A 22,684-nucleotide genomic window follows, 5' to 3' on the forward strand; every position below is an offset into this window, starting at 1 on the left:
TTTCTTACAATATTACACACTTTCAATAATTTCGAAAGAGCAGTTACCCCACTCGGCGGACATGTTTGCCTCATACCTTCATTTGTCATCATAACAAATACATTAAAAATCAGGAAATAGCCGCCTCCCACATTTGCTGTCAAGGCCACTTCCGAAAACACTTGACCACCGTATCGATTCTGATCTTAACACTAAAGTCCATCATCCGTCATCTTGTCCAGAATCCCTAAAAAAAGTGGCCATAGCCAAAGATTTTTTTCTATCACATGCGCCAACGTTACAAAGTCACGTTCTCCCAGGCTCAAAAGCCACTTCAGGAATTTAAGGAATTAAACGTTAACAAGTCTAAACCACTGTAATACCCAGAGGCACCCTGTCAAAAGCCGCACCCGGAGTTCACCCATCAAGAGGTGCCGCTTTTGTGTGTATTATCGTGTATTAAAAAGTCACATGGTTTTCCTAAGAAAAACGTTTAATGGATTTCAAACCATTTTTTTTTGTTTGGGAATTAAAATATTTCACTTTAAGTGGAAAAAAGTTGGGTAATTACTTAGAAATTTCAAAGCGCTATACACATAGTGAGCTTAAATGTTTGTTAGCTTTCGCAAATACAACCAGATGTGGGGTCAAAGGTCATTGACCTCATCGTAAAAAATGGCAAACAGATTTCTAGAAATGTTAAACCTAAGATTACCTAATGGCTTAATTCTTTGTCTACCGTATTTTCACAACTATAAGGCGCACTTAAAAGTCAAAAATTTTCTCCAAAATAGACAGTGCGCCTTAAAATCCAGTGCGCCTTATATATGAAAAAAAAACAGAAAACCAAAAACCACCACTGTCGGATATTAAAAAAAAACACAAAACGCCTGAACTGAAACAATACTGTTACTAAGATGCCATCTTGGTTTACAACATCTTTCATCATATAGCTCCTCCCCCACTGCAAGATTTTATACCAAAAAATCCAAAACATCAACAATGGCTGGCTCTAGAGGTGACTGTAAAGTAGTGAGTGCTTCATACCAGAAATCAATAGCAATTACCGTATTTTCACGACTATAAGGCGCACTTAAAAGTCTTAAATTTTCTCCAAAATAGACGGTGCGCCTTATATATGGTAAAAAATTGAAAAAAGAAAAAACACCCCTGTCGGATATTAAAAAAACACAAACACCTGAACTGAAACAATACTGTTAAATATGCAGATGCTATCTTAGTTTACAAAATCTTCCATCATATAGCTCCTCCCCTACTGCAAGATTTTATACCAAAAAATCCAAAACATCAAGAGGTGACTGTGTAGTGAGTGAGTGCCTCATACCTGGAAGTCAATAGCAATTACCGTATTTTCACGATTATAAGGCGCACTTAAAAGTCTTACATTTTCTCCAAAATAGACAGTGCACCTTATATGTGGGAAAAAATGTCATTCATTGAGGGTGCGCCTTATAATGAGGTGCACCTTATAGTCGTGAAAATATGGTAATTTTTGAACTAAAACACAGAAAAAAAATTGCTTTTTTAGTATATTTTTATATTTTACAAAATGAATTTTGAACTAAAACACGTTAAAAAATTCATTAAAAAATTACAATTATTGATTTAAAAGGGGAAAAATCCAGAAAATTAATATACATCTATACTCTTCATTTGAATTTAATCCTAAAACAAAAAGTCAACACTCATGATTGACTTTCCCGGTCCCCACAAAATGATGCGCCGGGCCAGATTTGGCCCCCTAACCACCACTTTGACACCCACTGTTTTAGAAAATGAATGAATGGAAAAGCTTCCAAATTGCTACATGTACACACATTTACATTTTTCTGATCAGACTGTCCATTTTTGAATTCCGCAAGTGGCACTGTCAAGTTTCCTGATTAGGGAAATAGTCTGCTCATTTTGCAGTATTTTATTTTTTTCATTTTTTTTAAACCTTGCGTGAGCTTCAATTGCCGATGAGTCGGCATGACATAATTGTTCTTGACAGCTTCTTGTGGCATGAATACTGAAGGGCTTTTAGTGATGCAGTTTCACAGTGTGATGAGGTTTTCAACAGATACTATTTTTTACATATGATTTAGTTCTGGGTCTCAACCACATCCATTTTTTTTGACGATTCGGAAATGTTCCATCTTGTATTTTCATCATAGTTGGATAGAATTGTGATTTTCCCGAGACCAGGATTGAAAATAAGAAGTTAAGGAGGGATTGTACCCCCCAAAAAATGAAGATGAGACTCAATATGTAGGTCAGTTGATGGATTTGGGCTGCTTTGTTTGTTGTTGTTGTTGTTGTGTTTGTGGTGGAGCTTTAAATCTCATTAAAACTTGTATAATGACTTTAAAAGTACAGTGTTCCCTCGGTTATCGCGGTTAATGGGGACCGGGACCACCCGCGATAAGTGAATTTCCGCAAAATAGGGATTCCTCTTCAAAAAATGCTTAATTTGAATTTAATTCAAAAAAAAAAATATATATATATATATATATATATATATATATATATATATATATATATATATATATATATATATATATATATATATATATATATATATATATATATATATATATATATATATACATATATATATATATATATATATATATATATATATATATATATATATATATATATATATATAATTTTTTAATTTATTTTTTAATTTTTTAAAAATATTTTTTTACCCCCCTGTATACAGTACACCATATAGAATACGGGTAATGAGAGTGAAGTTCATGTTAGAACAAAAAAAACTATAAAATATGTTGTTTTAATGTAATACAGTGTTCCCTCGCTTATCGCGGTTAATGGGGATCAGGACCACCCGCGATAAGTGAATTTCCGCAAAGTAGGGATTCCCCTTCAAAAATGCTTAATTTGAATTTAATTCCAAAAAAATATATATATATTTTTTATTTTTTTTTTAATTTTTAAAAATAAAAATGTTACCCCTGTATACAGTACACCATATAGAATACGGGTAGAGAGAGTGAAATTCATGTTATAACAAAAAAAACTAAAATATGTTGTTTCAATGTAATATTTGTATTTTTTTATTTTATTTTTTCCCCAAAAAAATCCGAGAAGCTCTGAAGCTCTGATAGCTTGACTGTTTGGGTACATTGCTTGCTGATGCGGTATATTTATAAAGGGAAAAGGTGATAGCATAGCATGCTCAAGGTGAGACAACATTAGAAATCGAAGATGATGTTTTTGTCTGCTACCAGTGACCGAGACAATCCGGATTAGAGCCGAAATAGGTAAAACCAGATCGGTTTTACAAAAAAAAGGTACTTTTTGTGTAACATTTTTTCACAGAGAAATGGCGTGGAGTTCAAGGGTGTCAAACTCGGGTTGCATTTACGTCAATTTGATTTCATGTGGGCCGGACCATTTTAGATATAAAAGTTTGATTTTTTTTCTTAAAAATTGATTAAATGAACTGGATTAAAATTCCTGAATATTCTGTTTTTTAAAGATATAAAACATTGTTTATTTTAGGGTTTTTTTAAATATATTTTTAGATTTTACAAAATGATTTTTGAACTAAAAACACAGAAAAATGCTTAAAAATTCCAATTATTGATTTTAAATGGAGAATATCAGGGAATGTAATATACATCTATACTCTTCATCTTAATTTGATCCTAAAACAGAAGGTCGGCACTCATGATTTACTTTCCTGGGCCAGACAAAATGACGCGGCGGGCCAAATTTGGCCCGCGGGCCGCCACTTTGAAACCTGTTGCGCATTGGAAATGATAAAAAAAAATGTATAACATACTGTAAAAACTTATAAATCCACAAGTATATAAATGAAAAAAAACAACAGTTTGATTTAAATTATCCGTTTTTATGTTTTTAATCGAATTTGTCCAAATCCCATTCACTCCCAATGAAAACACAAACCTCCCAAAATGAGGTTAACAGCTTTGGAAGATCTTCAAATTGGAAACGAGAAACCCGAGCAAGGATAGGAAATGGACAACATTCAAAGAAGAGTTTGTTTGCGATTTTTTTTATTTTTTTTTAGTGGTGGCCATGTGCCTAAACTGCCTTTGGCAGAGCATTATGGGAGTTTTTTTTTAGGGGCGTATAAGCCTCGAACTGTGAATTTAGTGCCTTGGGCTAAAAAGACACAACCCAATGTTCAAATCCGAGTCCCTCATTGCGACAGTATTTTTTTTAAATATTTTTTAAAGCATTTTTGCTTTGTAAATGTGGAAGCCTTCACATTTATTTATTCAATTTCATGCCATGTCGACCCCAAAACGGCCCCGGGACTCTCCAAAAAAAAAAGCTGCCCTTCCCCCTCGTCTTTGTAGGCAAGCTACCTCTTTAAAGAAAAAAAAAAACGGGGCCATTAATGGGCGCATTGTTTTACAGCTTGTTTTCTCCTGGTTTGGGATGGGGGGAGGTTTTGCTGGCTACTGACTACACAATCTCAAATGTGTGATTTGGCTTGCACCTTTCTTTTAGTATTTGTGGGAATTAATAGTCTTAATATAATGGGGGTTCTCATTTGGGAGTATTTGACCTTGAGAGTTGGTTAAGTGGATTGGAAATGAAACGTTTTAGTTTGGGTGAAATGCAGTAATCCCTCGATTTTTGTGGTTATTGTCGACCAGGTTTGGGCGAGATAGACTAAAAACAGTAAAGTAGGGTTACCCTTATTTAGGTATTTTTTTACTTCAGTGCTGAGTCTTGAATTTTGGTTGTCCTTTGTGTACTATTTTCACGACTATAAGGCACACCTCATTATAAGGCGCACCCTCAATGAATGATATTTTTTCCATATATAAGGCGCACTGGATTATAAGGCGCACCCTCAATGAATGGAACATTTTAATTTTTTCCATATACAAGGTGCACTGGATTATAAATCGCCCCGTCTATTTTGGAGAAAAATGTAAGATTTATAAGTGTGCCTTATAATGGTGAAAATACGGTAATTGCTATTGACTTCCAGGTATGAAGCACTCACTACTTTACAGTCACCTCTAGAGCCAGCCATTGTTGATGTTTTGGATTTTTTTTGGGTTAGGATTTGGTATATAATCTTGCAGTGGGGGAGGAGTTATATGATGGAATATTTTGTAAACTAAGATGGCATCTGCATATTTAACAGTATTGAGTATTCAGTTCAGGCGTTTTTGTTTTTTTAATATCCGACAGTGGTGGTTTTTGGTTTTTAGTTTTCTGTTTTTTCCATATATAATGAATGACATTTTTTCCAAATATAAGGTGCACTCTATTATAAGGCGCACTGTCTATTTTGGAGAAAATTAACTTTTAAGTGCGCCTTATAGTGGTGAAAATACGCTAATTTCTATTGACTTCCAGGTATGAAGCAGTCACTATACACGGTCACCTCTAGAGCCAGCCATTGTTGATGTTTTGGATTTTTTGGGTATAAAATCTTGCAGTGGGGGAGGAGCTATACGATGGAAGATGTTGTAAACTAAGATGGCATCTGCATATTTAACAGTATTCTTTCAGGTCAGGCATTTGTGTTGTTTTAATATCCGACAGTGGTGGTTTTTCGCTTTTGGTTTTCTGTTTTTTTCCATATATAAGGCGCACTGTCTATTTTGGAGAAAATGTAAGACTTTTAAGTGTGCCTTATAGTGGTGAAAATACAGTAATTGCTATTGACTTCCAGGTATGAAGCACTCACTACTTTACAGTCACCTCTAGAGCCAGCCATTGATGATGTTTTGGATTTTTTTGTATAAAATCTTGCAGTGGGGGAGGAGCTATATGATGGAAGATTTTGTAAATTAAGATGGCATCTGCATATTTAACAGTATTGTCCAATTTCAGCCATTTGTGCTTTTTTAATATCTGACAGTGGTGGTTTTTTGTTTTTGGTTTTCTGTTTTTTTACATATATAAGGCGCACTGGATTATAAGGTGCACTGTCTGTTTTGGAGAAAATGTAAGAATTTGAAGTGCGCCTTATAGTGGTGAAAATACGGTAATTGCTATTGACTTCCAGGTATGAAGCACTCACTACTTTACAGTCACCTCTAGAGCCAGCCATTGTTGATGTTTTGGATTTTTTGGTATAAAATATTGCAGAGGGGGAGGAGCTATATGATGGAAGATTGTCGTTGGTTTCTTCGTTTTGAGTGAAGAATTTTCATTTTGTGACCAATGAAAAAACAAATTAGCTGCTCACGTTCGTTTGAGGTCGAACCTGTTTTCCTCCCAACTGACAAAGTTGAACTTGTCGTCTTTGTTTTTGTAATTAAATCATTAGTTCAGTTCTTGTCTGCTGACTTAATACAGTTTTTAATAATTGTGTATTCTAATAGTAACATTACGATTGTCTTATAATCACAATAGTGTTGTAATTGTCTCCAAAATATGTCTTTTTTTGTTTTTTGACAGTTAAAATTAGCTTATGCATGTTTGTTGTCGACACCATCTATATTACATCAATCCTCACCTGGATCCCTTTTGAATTGAAGTATTTATGGAAGTCACATGATGGTTTTAAGTGTCTAACGCGTGTGATATTTGAGCAAGTACGCTTAACACCTGGCCAGCGACGTCTTTGCGTGTCATGTGATCTCACATACATGTTTATTTACATGATACTGGTCCACATCGGGCAGCTTTTCCAGCCCCTGAAATGCCGCTCAACGTAAATACAGTGTTCCCCCGCTACTTCGCTGTTCAGCTCACGCGGACTCAGAGCTTTGCGGATTTTTTGGGGGAAGAAAAATACAAATATTACATTGAAACAACATATTTTACAGTTTTTTTTGTTATAACATGAATTTCACTCCCTCTACCCGTATTCTATATGGTTTACTGTATACAGGGGGTAAAAAAAAAAATAATAATAATAATATATATATTTTTTTGGAATTAAATTCAAATTAAGCATTTGTGAAGGGGAATCCCTACTTGGCGGAAATTCACTTATCGCGGGTGGTCCCGGTCCCCATTAACCGCGATAACTGAGGGAACACTGTACACGCTTTGCGTAGTGACGCCAACTAATTCATCTCGTTGCCAAGTTTGGTTCCATTTTGTATTTATAAATCCAGCTAATGTTCATCTCTATGTTAGTAATAAATCTATGTATATTGATTGCAATGGATTTATAATCCACCATAACAACACATTTGTTACATTCATCAAAAAAGAGGCTATTATTCTAATTGTAAAGACATTTTAGAAGAAGTACTGTATATTCTCGCATATAAGCCGTATTTGTAACTAAAAAAATGATGACTAAATCAAGGGTACGGCTTATATGCGCATAAATTAGACTTTCATTCATCAAAAAAGAGGCTATTAATCTCAACGTAAAGACATTTTTAAAAAGTACCATATTTTCTCGCATATAAGCCGTATTTGTAACCAAAAAAATGATGACTAAATCAAGGGTATGGCTTATATGCGCATAAATTAGACTTAATGACAACATAATGCAAGACAATGCGGCCAAAACGATCATTTATTTCAAAATAGAGAAAAGATAAACAGATAAAAGAACTAAACTAAATTTATTTTTATGTCTATGAATGAAATTCAAGAAAAAAATAATGTTCTAGAATTCTATTGACATACTTCCTGGTTGTACTGCTCACTTGACTTCCTTTTTGAACACTCTTTAGGAAAGTACAATCCGGTAGATGATTGATACAGTATCTAAGATAAATGATAAATTTAAGTTTTCCCTTCAAAGTAACACATTTGTACTCCCTATTAAAACCATGAATATGAAGACGAAAATTGTACGAGAGAAATTGTAAAATAAAACGTAATTTTAAGAGTACGGCTTATACGCAGACGCGGCTTATATGTGAGAAAATACAGTACTTATAATTTACTGCCCTAGCTTTATTTCCTAATGCAAAAAAAAACACAACCCATTTCCAGAAAAAAGTTAAAATCATTAAAATTAATTAAAATGACCATTTTATTTTTTTACCCTAAAATTTCATTAAAATGACCATTTTATTTTTTTACCCTAATTTTAGGACCCTAAATCTGGTTTATAAACCATTCCTTCATTTTCTATACCACTTTGAATGACCTATATATGAATTATTACCTTTACAATTATAACACTTACCATTATTGTTATTGTCAGGTATGCTATTCCCTTACTTTTGATATACAGTAGCATTTACTAATAAAAAAAACCCAAAAATATTTTTCAAGTAGTAAAACCAAGGGGAGTTATTTCAGCCTATGAATGAATTATCTGTAACAAAACTTGGCACAAAGCCAAACTTATCTTCTGACCTCATACCTTCACCATTCATTATTTTCAATGACTTTAATAGCTCATTCAAATAAAACTGTCCTTCAATCCAATGGAACAGACTTTGGTGCTACGTTGGTTAAAAAAAAATACAAATAAATAAATAAAAACCCCTCAAAAACGATTCCATTATACAGTGACAAGTGGCTAGGCGTTGGTGGTAAAGTGTCCAGAGACCAAGATGGCAGACGTTAGGGCAGCAGGCTATTTTACTCACCGTCCATCGGAGCGAACACGAGTCCACGCCAACGTCTGTTCCATCTGGCTCTTCCTCACACCTTACTGTCTGGCTCTTTTTTTGTATCCCGTCAAGACCCTCCGACATTCATACGACCCTTTGACTCTAGGGTCATACGGCTATGCCATAGACCAGGGGTGTCAAACATACGGCCCGCGGGCCGGATCCGGCCCGTCTGGTGGTTTGGTACGGCCCGGGGAAGAAAGCTGCATTGTGTAAAAAAAAAGAATTTTCTTTAAAATGTGTAGTTCTTGTATTATCCGCTAGGGGCGCAGTGTTTTAGTACGTGCAGACAAGGTGAATTGACATTTATTTATGTTCTTATGTTATTCTCTTGTTCATAATATATTGTTCATAATGTAAAAGGAATTTTTTTTATTTTGTTTTTATAGATCTATTACAATGTTTAATTTAGATTTTTTTAAATATATTTTTAGATTTTACAAAATGATTTTTGATCTAAAAACACAGAAAAAATTGATTAAAAAAATTACAATTATTCGTTTAAACCAGGGGTGTCAAACATACTGCCCACGGGCCGGATCCGGCCCGTCTGGTGGTTTGGTACGGCCCGGGGAAGAAAGCTGCATTGTGTAAAAAAAAAGAATTTTCTTTAAAATGTGTAGTTCTTGTATTATCCGCTAGGGGCGCAGTGTTTTAGTACGTGCAGACAAGGTGAATTGACATTTATTTATGTTCTTATGTTATTCTCTTGTTCATAATATATTGTTCATAATGTAAAAGGAATTTTTTTTATTCTGTTTTTTATAGATCTATAACAATGTTTAATTTAGATTTTTTTAAATATATTTTTAGATTTTACAAAATGATTTTTGATCTAAAAACACAGAAAAAAATTGATTAAAAAATTACAATTAATTGTTTAAACCAGGGGTGTCCAACATACGGCCCGCGGGCCGGATCTGGCCCGTCTTGTGGTTTGGTATGGCCCGGGGAAGAAAGCTGCATTGTATAAAAGAAATATGAATTTTCTTTAAAATGTGTAGTTCTTGTATTAACCGCTAGGGGTGCAGTGTTTTAGTACGTGCAGACAACGTGAATTGACATTTATTTATGTTCTTATGTTATTCTCTTGTTCAAAATATATTGTTCATAATGTAAAAGAAAAATTCTGTTAAAACTTTTTGATAATTGACTCATTTTTTGCACTAATTATTAGTATTAGTGACTGATACAAAGGGAAAAAAGTGGGCTTATTGTTAGTTCTATGTCATTTTGCAATGAGTTCACTGTTCTTATGTTATTCTCTTGTTCATAATATATTGTTCATAATGTAAAAGGAAAATTCTGTTAAGAAACATTTTGATAATTTACTCATTTTTTGCACTAATTATTAGTATAAGTGACTAATACAAAGGTAAAAAATTGGGCTTATTGTTAGTTCTATGTCATTTTGCAATGAGTTTACTGGTCCGCCCCACTTGATCTCAAATGAAGCTGGATTCGGCCCACAGACCAAAGGGAGTTTGACACCCCTGCCCCTCCATAAACCGTTTTTTTTGGCAACATGGCGGTGAAGATGACGGATGTTGGCTATGATCTAGATCTCAGGTCAGTTGAATGACCTTCTGAGATTGGCTCTTTGGGTTCAGTTTAGAAATGGACGTTCAATTTCTATTGGTAGTACAGTGTTCCCTCGGTTATCGCGGTTAATGGGGACCGGGACCACCCGCGATAAGTGAATTTCCGCCAAGTTGGGATTCCCCTTCAAAAATGCTTAATTTGAATTTAATTCAATATTTTTATTTTTTTTATTTATTTTTTATTATTTTTTTCATACAGTACACCATATAGAATACGGGTAGAGAGAGTGAAATTCATGTTATTACAAAAAAATAACTGTAAAATATGTTGTTTCAATGTAATATTAACCCAGGATTCATTATGGAAGGCTAATAAAAGCATTCGTTTTTGGACAAGGTAATTTCTACACTTTACTTGATATTTAGTGGCATTAGTAGTTAAAAAATGGCCTTCCTTTTCTCACAAAGACTTTGCTTCCTGCACCCCCCAAAACAACATCTGCTGTCTCGGTGTCCAGACTGTTTATTTTCCTGGCCGGGCTCCTTGTGCCACCAGACTTTTTGCTTCAATAGAATGATATTTGTGTATGTATGTATGTGTGTGTGTGTGTGTGTGTGTGTGTGTGTGTGTGTGTGTGTTTGACAAAAAAAATGTGTGTTTTGTTCTACTTCCACATCTTCCTGTTTGTGGGCCACACGGAAATACATACATGCACTTCTATAGCGCTTTGTTTTTGAGTCGTTCCGCTGCGGCTGATTGGCTGATAGGACAGTTTAGGTTGGTTGGTTCGCGGGTTGCTTTAATGTCAACTTGATTTCAAGTGGGATGGACTATTTTAGATATGATATTTAGGTTTTTTTTTTATAAAAGGATTAAATGAACTGGATACAAAGTCCCTGAATATTCAGTTTTTTATAGGTTTAAAATAATGTTTATTTTAGATTTTTTTAAATATATTTTTAGATTTTACAAAATTATTCTTGAACTAAAAACGCAGGATCTAAAACAATGTGTACTTTAACTTTTTTATCTATATTTCTAGATTTTACAAAATTATTTTTGAACTAAAAACAGACAATTTTGGATCTAAAACAATGTGTATTTTAACTTTTTTAAGTATATTTTTAGATTTTACAAAATTATTTTTGAACTAAAAACACAGAAAAATTTGGATCTAAAACAATGTGTATTTTAGCTTTTTTTTAAATATATTTTTAGATTTTACAAAATTATTTTTGAACTAAAAACACAGAAAATTTTGAATCTAAAACAATGTGTATTTTAGATTTTTTTTAATATATTTTAAGATTTTACAAAATTATTTTTGAACTAAAAACACAGACAAATTTGGATCTAAAACAATGTATTTTAGCTTTTTTTCAAAATATATTTTTAAATTTTATAAAATTATTTTTGAACTAAAAACGCAGAAAAAATGATTCAAATATGACAATTATTGATTTGAAAGGGGAAAATCAGGAAATATAATATACATCTATACTCATTATTTTAATTTGATCCTAAAACAGAAAGTCGGCACTCATCATTTACTTTCCCGGGCCGCACAAAATGATGCGGCGGGCCAGATTTGGCCCCCGAGCCGCTACTTTGACACCTGTGGTTTGGGAGGATCTAGGCATAGAAGATGATCTTTTAAACTTGCAGACTACTGAGGAACTGTGCGTAAGGTCCCCACTTTGTGGACTTCTTGTATGTGGCTCCAGTTTTTTTTAACTACGTCTACAATGTCTTCTGTGTCTGTATTACTACTGCAATCAAGGACATTTTCCTAATAAAGCTCTAATCTAAAAAAGACTTTAATACAGTGGAAACTGCATCCGAAATGGTGAATTGTTAGCAGGGCGACATGGTAGTGGAGTGTAAAGCATGGTGGCCTTGCAGTTTAGGGGTCGTAAGTTCGAGCTATGGCACAATTTTTCAACTTTGTTTTTTTGTATGATTGCTGGAAGGAGATAATAAGATGTGTTACTCCATGATGAGAATTGGAGCTTCTGTAAATGCACATGCTGAGAATTGTTGTCGGTAGTTTGTCGGTTGTGGGTTTTTTGTGTGAAAATAATCTTGCTCCACTTTTTTTGCCTTTAAGTTTCGGGAACTAAACCCCATCGAGGCAATATCACACAAAAAGGGTTTTTTTTACCACACTGTTTCAGGAACTTCTGTTTAAGAATGTTTAATTTTTTGTTGTTTTCAAGGTTTTTTGTTTTGTTTTGAAGAGCCACTGTATTTATTATTTTTTTATATATTATTTTTTTCACACCGTCTGTTTGAAAGGTAAAACATAAATTATGATTTGAAAATATATATATATTTTTTTAAATAACTTTTTCTTATATCGAGGTCAATATTTTTAGTCTTTTGAACTTCGTAAAATATCTGTTTTGAGTTGTTTTGCGTCTTATCTATTTTGGAATAGCAGTACGTTCTAAACCTCTGGTGTCAAAGTGGCGGCCCGGGGGCTAAATCTGGCCCGTCGCATCATTTTTTGTGGCCCGGGAAATTAAATCATGAGTGCTGACTTTCTGTTTTAGGATGAAATTATAATGAAGAGTATAGATGTATATTACATTTCCTGATTTTCCCACTTCTAAATCAATAATTGGAATTTTTTAATCATTTTTTTTGTGTTTTTAGTTCAAAAATCATTTTGTAAAATCTAAAAAATATATATAAAAAGCTAAAAATAAACATCATTTTAGATCTATAAAAAGCTGAATATTCGGGTATTTAAATCCAGTTCTTTTAATCCAATTATTAAAAAAAAATCTAAATATTATATCTAAAAAAGTCTGACACCCTTGTTCTAAACGTTTTGGGAACTAAACCCCATCAAGCACAAAAAAATCCACTTAATTTTTTTTTTTTTTTTACCAAACTACTTCAGGTACTTTTGTTGTTATCAAGTATTGTTTCATTTTTATTTATTTTTTATAAATATTGCATTTCCCTCCTTTTGTATAACAGTAAAAACATTGATTAAAATGTGTAATTATAGAGGCATTTTAGATTATGTATTTTTCATTTTATTACTATGTCCATATGTGAGAAAACATGAATGATGCAGTTTCAATGAATTGATAAAAAAAATCTAATTAAATCTAACTAGCATTCAATGAAAGTTAACTTCAATGCGAATCTGAGATATGGATTTAAAAATCAATACCATTTTCTCATACATAGGTCAATATTTAAACAGGTTTTTTTGGGTGATTTGTTGTCCCTGAGCTGTCCAATCTCCATTTTGAAATGTTTTGAATGTTTGCTATTTTGGAACGCCACTATTTTAAACTCACCCAGCCCGAGTTGTACTCGTCAGCTCTTTAAAAAAAAAAAAAAAAAAGCGACGTAGGCTTGTTCTTTTGCCTCCAGTGGGATTGCATCATCAGCACTTTACCTTCACAGCTCGCCGCCCTCCTGGCAAGAGGCCGTCATGCGCCACGTTTCTCTTGAGTTATTCTGGCAGTCAAGATGAAAAAATGTCTCCCTTCTGAATGGGCTATTATTAACATCTTGTTGGATGTCGTCGCCATTTTCAAAATAGTCGTCCCTGGTGATTGCCTAGATTTAATTTGGGGTCCCTACGGACCCCAAATTGTTTAAATATTGATGGATGTAATGTCGTTTTTTTTCAACGTATCAATTTGTGGATCATCTGTAAACCATCACATATTTCTTTAATAAAAACAATGCAAAAAATATATATTGAATAAACAATAGTACTTCAACCATTAGTGGGCTCCACGAAGAATAAAAACAATAAATCCTTTAAAAAAGTACTGTATTTTCACGACTATAAGGCGCACTTAAAAGTCTTAGATTTTCTCCAAAATAGACAGTGCGTCTTATAATCCAGTGCACCTTATATATGGAAAAAAATGTGCCATTCATTGAGGGTTTGCCTTATAATGTGATGTGCCTTATAATGTGGTGCGCCTTATATATGGAAAATACAGTATTTAGCTTCTACAGTCAAGTTTGAAATACAATAAGGCTGGAAAACAACAAAATCTGTACTGACACTGATAAATGCAAAAAAAAAGATATTGAGCAAATAATAGTACTTCAACCAATAGTGGCCTCCAGGCAGAATAAAAACAAAAAATCCTAAAAAAAAAACGTACTGTATTTTCACGACTATAAGGCGCACTTAAGTCTTAGATTTTTCTGCAAAATAGACAGGGCGCCTTATAATCCAGTGTGCCTTATATATGGAAAAAAAATAAATGTGCCATTCATTGAGGGTGCGCCTTATAGTGCGATACGCCTTATAATGTGGTGCGCCTTATATATGGAAAATACAGTATTTAACTTCTACAGTCAAGTTTGAAAATGAATAAGGCTGGAAAACAACAAAATCTGTACTGACACTGATAAATGCAAAAAAATATATTGAATAAACAATCGTACTTCAACCAATAGTGGCCTCCACGCAGAATAAAAACAAAAATTCCTAAAAAAAAATAAACTTACTGTATTTTCACGACTATAAGGCGCACTTAAATCTTAGATTTTTCTCCATAATAAACAGGGCGCCTTATAATCCAGTGCGCCTTATATATGGAAAAAATAAAATGTGCCATTCATTGAGGGTGCGCCTTATAATCCAGTCCACCTTATATATGGGAAAAATGTCATTCATTGAAGGTGCGGCTTATAATCCAGTGCGCCTTATATATGGGAAAATGTCATTCATTGAGGGTGCGCTAAATTAGCCTAGCATGCATGTTTTTGGGATGTGTGAGGAATCTGGAGTACCCGGAGAAAACCCATGCAATCCCGGTGAGAACATGCAAACTCCAATTAGGAGAACCGACCTGGGATCAAACCCAGAACCCCGGTGAGAACATGCAAACTCCACATAGGAGAACCGACCTGGGATCGAACCCAGAACCCCAGAACTGTGAGGACTACACACTAACCATTCATTCCGAAATTTCCTTAAAATGCAACCATCCCATAATGCAGGGGTGTCGAAACTCCATCTTGTTCTTAGGCCACATTCACACTAACTAGAATTTCCTGTTTATTTTAGGCCCAAAAAGTTCATTAACTCGCCACTAGTGGTCCAATACATTTCGACCAATAGGGGCCAACGAACTTCAGATATCCGATGTCTCCAAATAAGGACGAAAGGTCATCCGAGATGGAGATAGGAGAGAGTAAACGAGGACCATCAGCTTACGTCCTTTAGCCTCTCACTATGTTGATTAAGAAGTAATGAGCCCAACAACCAGGAGGGAATCCAGTTACACTCTTTGCTTTTCAAGTAGCTCAGCAATAGCTTTTTCAATATTCAGCTCTTATCTTAACCGCTGTAGATAAAGTGATTGAAAGTAGCACATGACGTCAATAGGCTTTAATCGCTATTACAGATTTTCCATATACAAGGTAGACGCTGTTTTCTAAAGTACCGTATTTTCACGACTATAAGGCGCACTTAAAAGTCTTACATTTTCTCCAAAATAGACAGTGCGCCTTATAATACATTGCGCCTTATAATACAGTGCGCCTTATAATACAGTGCACCTTATAATACAGTGCGCCTTATAATACAGGGCGCCTTATAATACAGTGCGCCTTATAATACAGTGCGCCTTGTAATACAGTGCGCCTTATAATACAGTGCGCCTTATAATACAGTGCGCCTTATAATACAGTGCGCCTTATAATACAGTGCACCTTGTAATACAGTGCGCCTTATAATACAGTGCGCCTTATAATACAGTGCGCCTTATAATACAGTGCGCCTTATAATACAGTGCACCTTATAATACAGTGCGCCTTATAATATAGTGCGCCTTTTAATACAGTGCGCCTTATAATACAGTGCGCCTTATATATGGAAAAAAAATGTCATTCATTGAGGGTGCGCCTTATAATGCAGTGCGCCTTATAGTCATGAAAATACGGTACTTCATCGATACCTCGGTATCTTGCTCCCCTTATTAATGATTGCAATTCCCCCTATTAAGCGATTAGCCAAGATATGGGCAAACTATGGCCCCCTGGCCACATCCGGCCCGCTAGGCTTCTTAATCCGGCCCGCCGATGTTGTCCAATTAAGTTTTTTTCCCCATAGCTGGTTCCTCACTCTAAATTACTCTTAGCTATGATTGGTTGTTTGTCTAATCGAGCCTTGTGATTGGCTGGCCGCCAATTCAGGTTGTCCGTTGTTAGATGGGATTGGCTCCAGCACCCCCATGGGCCTTTTAAGATCAATGAATGCAAAATAACTGTATCCATAACAGCATATGAGTACTGTATTTTCTCAACTATAAGGCACACCCACAATGAATGACATTTTTTCCATATATAAGGCACACTGTATTATAAGGCGCACTGTCGATTTTGGAGAAAATGTAAGACTTTTAAGTGCGCCTTATAGTGGTGAAAATACGGTAATTGCTATTGACTTCCAGGTATGAAGCACTCACTACTTTACAGTCACCTCTAGAGCCAGCCATTGTTGATGTTTTGGATTTTTTTTGGTATAAAATCTTGCAGTGGGGGAGGAGCTATATGATGGAAGATGTTGTAAACTAAGATGGCATCTGCATATTTAACAGTATTGTTTCAGTTCAGGCCTTTGTGTTTTTTTAATATCCGACAGTGGTGGTTTTTCATTTTTGGTTTTCTGTTTTTTCCATGTATAATGCGCACTGTATTATAAGGCACACTGTCTATTTTGGAGAAAATTTAAGACTTTTAAGTGCGCCTTATAGTCGTGAAAATACGGTAGTTAAATCCGCGTTGAAAAAATGGCTAACAGACAAAAAAAAGGGGAAATGATGGTTGGAGAAAGATTCACATCCTTTTTTTTACTGTTTTTTTTTTTTTTTTTTTTGTAATCGGACATCATGCAAGCACAAAATGTCCACACCAGTGCATGATGGCATTTTGGTGGCAGTCATCCATAACAATTTAAAAGTGTGTTAAATCAACCTTTTACTTCTAAATTGTGTTTTATTCATCTTAACAGGACAGTCGAAATCACCAAAACTTGAGTTGACGTTTTTTAATTTTTGAGATGGTTTTGTTGCCATGGCAGGACGGCAATAAACATGACATAATAGCGCTTTTGACATTGTGTAATTCACCAGCCATTAAACAAACACACAAGTTGTATCACAGTTTTAACTTTGGACAGAAATTCTATTGAGCAAAACAGCTTGGGGTTTTAGTTCATTTCTTGTTGTCCTTCGTCAAAGAATGTGTTTTTGGTCAAAGAATTTGTTTTGGTCAAAGAATTTTTTTTGGTCATAGAATTTTTTTTGGTCAAAGAATTTTTTTTGGTCATAGAATTTTTTTTGGTCAAAGAATTTTTTTTTTTGGTCAAAGAAATTTTTTTAGTCAAAGAATTTTTTTTTGGTCAAATAATTTTTTTTTGGTCAAAGAATTTTTTTTGGTCAAAGAATTTGTTTTGGTCAAAGAATTTGTTTTGGTCAAAGAATTTTTTTTTGGTCAAATAATTTGTTTTGGTCAAAGAATTTGTTTTTGGTCAAAGAATTTGTTTTGGTCAAAGAATTTGTTTTGGTCAAATAATTTGTTTTGGTCAAAGAATTTTTTTTTGGTCAAATAATTTGTTTCGGTCAAAGAAATTATGATTTATTTAAAAAATACTTGGACAGTAATCCCTCAAATATTGCGGTTTCACTACACCACATTTTTTGTGTTAATAACCATATTTTTACACCTATAACTTGCCTTTAAAAGTCTAAAATTTTCTATAAATTGGTCGAAGTGATAAACAAAATTTTTGTATGGCACTTGACTAGTTTTATTTCCTGCCGACACGCTACTTTTTGCGATTAATCCAGCGGATGTTCACCCTAAAAATAGCCTCTGTACGCATTCCAAGCATTACGGTAAATCCATTCAAAACATCTTAAGGCATTTAACTTCCGTGTGTTTACAGTGCTTTTAACCCATCCAAAACACTCTAAATACTAATAAAGAAATATTATATTAGAGCTATATAGAGGAAATGCCTAGCGTGAATAACAACACATTGTGGGTTTGTATGCTTGGAAAATGCATTGAAGTCATTGATCGAACACAATTTAACAGCTTTGCTAGCAAGTTGCTAATGGATGGTTAAAGTTGGAATCAAGTTCCCGGAATACACAATTCTGACTAACAGTAGAGCCTAGCATGAGAAACGCCCAACTCTTTCTATCAGTGTACCTTTGACCTCAATAAAGGATTATCATACTCAGTTTTGCTCATGCTGTCTTAAAAAAACATGCTCGTGCCAAGCCTAACATAGCTGACACCAGGCTAGCATATGTTATGTTATCTGCTAGCATTTCCATGTTACGCTATCTGCTAGCATTTCCATGTTATGCTATCCACTAGCATACTTATTTTATGCTATCCACTAGCATACATAAGTTATGCTATCCGCTACCCTACCCATGTTGTGCTATCCGCTACCCTACCCATGTTGTGCTATCCGCTACCCTACCCATGTTATGCTATCCACTAGCCTACCCATGTTATTCTATCCACTAGCCTACCCATGTTATGCCATCTCCTAGCCTACTCATGTTATGCTGGCCCCTAGCCTACCTGTTATGCTATCCGCTTGCCTACCCATGTTATGCTATCTGCTAGCCTACCCGTGTTATGCTATTCCCCTAGCTTACCCATGTTATGCAATCCACTAGCCTACCCATGTTATTCTATCCACTAGCCTACCCATGTTATGCCATCTCCTAGCCTACTCATGTTATGCTGGCCCCTAGCCTACCTGTTATGCTATCCGCTTGCCTACCCATGTTATGCTATCCTCTAGACAACCCATGTTATGCTATGCCCTAGCCTACCCATGTTATGCTATCTGCTAGCCTACCCATGTTATGCTATTCCCCTAGCTTACCCATGTTATGCTATCCACTAGCCTACCCATGTTATTCTATCCGCTAGCCTACCCATGTTATGCTATCCGCTACCCTACCCATGTTATGCTATCTCCTAGCTTACCCATGTTATGCTATCTGCTAGCCTACCCATGTTATGCTATCCACTACCATACCTATGCCATGCTATCCACTAGCCTACCTATGTTATGCTATCCACTACCATACCTATGTCATGCTATCCGCTAGCCTACCAATGTTATGCGATCCACTAGCCTACTCATGTTATGCTCTCCACTAGCATACCCACTTTATGCTATCCACTAGCCTACATTATGCTATCTGCTAGTGGCTAGCATAACATACATGTCTGGTCTTCATTAACCATGATAATCAAGGGATTACCGTATATCTCCATCCAAGTGTGACCAAAAAATGGTCATGTCAATCAATGCCTGTGTTTTGCTTGAAATGTCAATCCACCAGTAATTGTCCTGTCAAACATTCTTTAAATATGTATATTTTTATTCCCTCCACAGGCATTTTTGCAACGAATCCGACAAACTGCAGACGACCAACAGTGTCTTTCACCTGAACATGTCAAGGTTGGCTGACATTTTGGATTGTCTTCCATCCATGTTGGATTTCGAAGTCTTGTTTTACCCTTCTGCCCTTCTTTTTGTAACCATCTGTTGGTCACTTCCTCCCTTCCTTCCTTCCTCACTCCCTTCCTTTTTCCCTGATCTCCCACCCCCCACCCCCACCCCATTTTGCCCTCTCTCCTCCCTCTCCCTTTTAATCACCCCACTGTTTATAGATTCTGTTTTCCAACATTGAGGACATCCTGGAATTGCACAAAGAGGTCTTGTCCTCTTTGGAGGCCATCCTGCAGCCTGAACCACAGCCTCACCATGCACTGGGCCATGTCTTTCTCCAGTTTGTAAGTCCAATCAATAGAAACACCAACTACCGTATTTACGGACTATAAGTCACTAGTTTTTTTTTTTTTTCAAATTTTGGCATGCGACTAATACTCAAGTACGACTTGCTTTGTTTTTTTTTTGGGGGCTCTCTGACCAACGGAAGCCTGTTTTTAGGCTAGACTGATTCCAAGATAGATTAAATTAGAAAACTTTATTCATCCCGGAAAATTTTATTTTCATATTAGCAAGAGGGTGCGAATACAGACGCAGAAAAAGACATTTTAGACATAAATAAATAGATAATAAATAAGTTAATTAATAAATAAATATAGTATATAAAAAGATAAATATTTCTAAATAAGTAAATATATAAATATGATATATAAATAGATAAATATTTTTAAATATATAAATAAATAAACATATATAAATAAATATATTTAAATCTTTACATAAATAAATACAGAATTTACAGAAATAAATAAATATTTTGCTGCTATATATATATATATATATATATATATATATATATATATATATATATATATATATATATATATATATATATATATATATATATATATATATATATATATATATATATATATATATATATATATATATATATATATATATATATATATATATATATATATATATATATATACCAGCAAAATATTTATTTATTTCTATACATTTATTTATGTAAATATTTAAATATATTTATTTATATATGTTTATTTATTTATACATTTAAATATATTTATATATTTATACATTTAAATATATTTATATATTTATACATTTAAATATATTTATCTATCTATCTGTATATATATATATATATATATATATCTGTGTATATATATATATATATATATATATATATATATATCTGTGTATATATATATATATATATATATATATATATATATATATATATATATATATATATATATATATATATATATATATATATATATATATATATATATATATATATATATATATATATATATATATATATATATATATATATATATATATATATATATATATATATATATATATATATATATATATATATATATATATATATATATATATATATATATATATATATATATATATATATATATATATATATATATATATATATATATATATATATATATATATATATATATATATATATATATATATATATATATATATATATATATATATATATATATATATATATATATATATATATATATATATATATATATATATATATATATATATATATATATATATATATATATATATATATATATCTTAGTAACATGCTTGTTTATTTATATATATTTATTCAGATAATTATTTATTTATTAACTTATTTTTTACCTATTTATTTTCCTATACATATACATACATAGACATGGATATTTTTTCATGAAGTTATTACATTAGAAGCAAGTGGCTGGGTAAAGTCATGTAAACATTTTTGGTGTCTCCTTGGTTCTTTTTTGAGGGGGGGGCACATTCCACCCATCCATCCTGCTTTGCACCCCACCCAACCACCGACCCACCCACCCACCCACCCACCCACCCAACCACCCACCCACCCACCCACCCACCCACCCACCACGACAACCGCTCCCCTCTGTTTGAACCCCAATGGCCTCTGGGGACAAACAAAGAAGGGTTTGTGTCCAGGGAGGAAGAGCCGCTGTGTCAGTCTACCAGGAGACAATGGCTCGCACTCCATCTCTAAATCGCCGTCCCTCTCACTGCGTCTTACTTTGGACGGCCATTTTCAAGTCCAACTTTCACTAACTACTAAGTCCTCAGATAGTAAGACAAAATACATATTTTGGGGTAAAGTACTACGTTGTATTTTATCTCAAATACTGTATTTACTCGCCTATACGTTGTATTTGTTGCTAAAAAAATGATGACTGAATCAAGGGTAAGGCTTATATGCGCACAAATTAGACTTCACGTGCTCGTAAGGTCGTTTATTTCAAAATAGAGAAAAGATAAACAGATGAAACGTTAATTTAAACGTTTATGTTTGAAATTCTAAGAAAAAATATACCGTATCTTGCATAAAATGTAAAAAACTCGTATTACTACTACTTTTACTACTAAAATTATGAATCAGGGGGCGGCTTATACGCAAGAAATTGTAAAATTCAACAGTTTTATGGCCATTTTAAGGGTATGGCTTATATGTAGAAGTGGCTTATATGCGAGAAATTGTAACATTAAACACTTTTAAGACATTTTAAGGGTGCGACTTATATGCGGAGGTGGCTTATATGCGAGAAATTGTAAAATTCAACTATTTGAAGGCCATTTTAAGGGTGTGGCTTATACGCGAGAAATTGTAAAACTAAACTGTTTTAAGGCCGTTTTAAGGGTGCAGCTTATATGCAGAGGTGGCTTATATGCGAGAAATTGTAAAATTCAACGATTTGAAGGTCCTTTTAAGGGTGTGGCTTATACACAGACGCGACTTATATGCAAGAAGTTGTAAAATTAAATGGTTTTATGGCCATTTTAAGGGTACATCTTATATTTAGAGGTGGCTAATATGCAAGAAATTGTAAAATTAACGGTTTTATGGCCATTTTAAGGGTACATCTTATATTTAGAGGTGGCTAATATGCAAGAAATTGTAAAATTAACGATTTTATGGCAATTTTAAGGGTACATCTTATATGTAGAGGTGGCTTACATGCGAGAAATTGTAAAATTCAACGATTTGAAGGTCCTTTTAAGGGTGTGGCTTATACACAGACGCGACTTATATGCAAGA

At 33.8% G+C, this 22,684-nt stretch overlaps 1 protein-coding gene across 2 annotated transcripts in view; it reads left to right on the forward strand.

Moving 5' to 3' along the window:
- prex1 (phosphatidylinositol-3,4,5-trisphosphate-dependent Rac exchange factor 1) overlaps nucleotides 1-22,684 on the forward strand; it is a 124,226-nt gene that overhangs the window by 9,686 nt on the left and 91,856 nt on the right. For both annotated transcript variants that reach the window (XM_077712366.1, XM_077712367.1), the window contains exons 2-3: nucleotides 19,495-19,560; nucleotides 19,773-19,895. In XM_077712366.1, the coding sequence (XP_077568492.1) occupies nucleotides 19,495-19,560; nucleotides 19,773-19,895 (189 nt within the window). The remainder of the gene's footprint in view (nucleotides 1-19,494; nucleotides 19,561-19,772; nucleotides 19,896-22,684) is intronic.

This window comes from Stigmatopora nigra, chromosome 1, assembly GCF_051989575.1.
Source record: "Stigmatopora nigra isolate UIUO_SnigA chromosome 1, RoL_Snig_1.1, whole genome shotgun sequence".
NCBI classification, from domain to species: Eukaryota; Metazoa; Chordata; class Actinopteri; order Syngnathiformes; family Syngnathidae; genus Stigmatopora; species Stigmatopora nigra.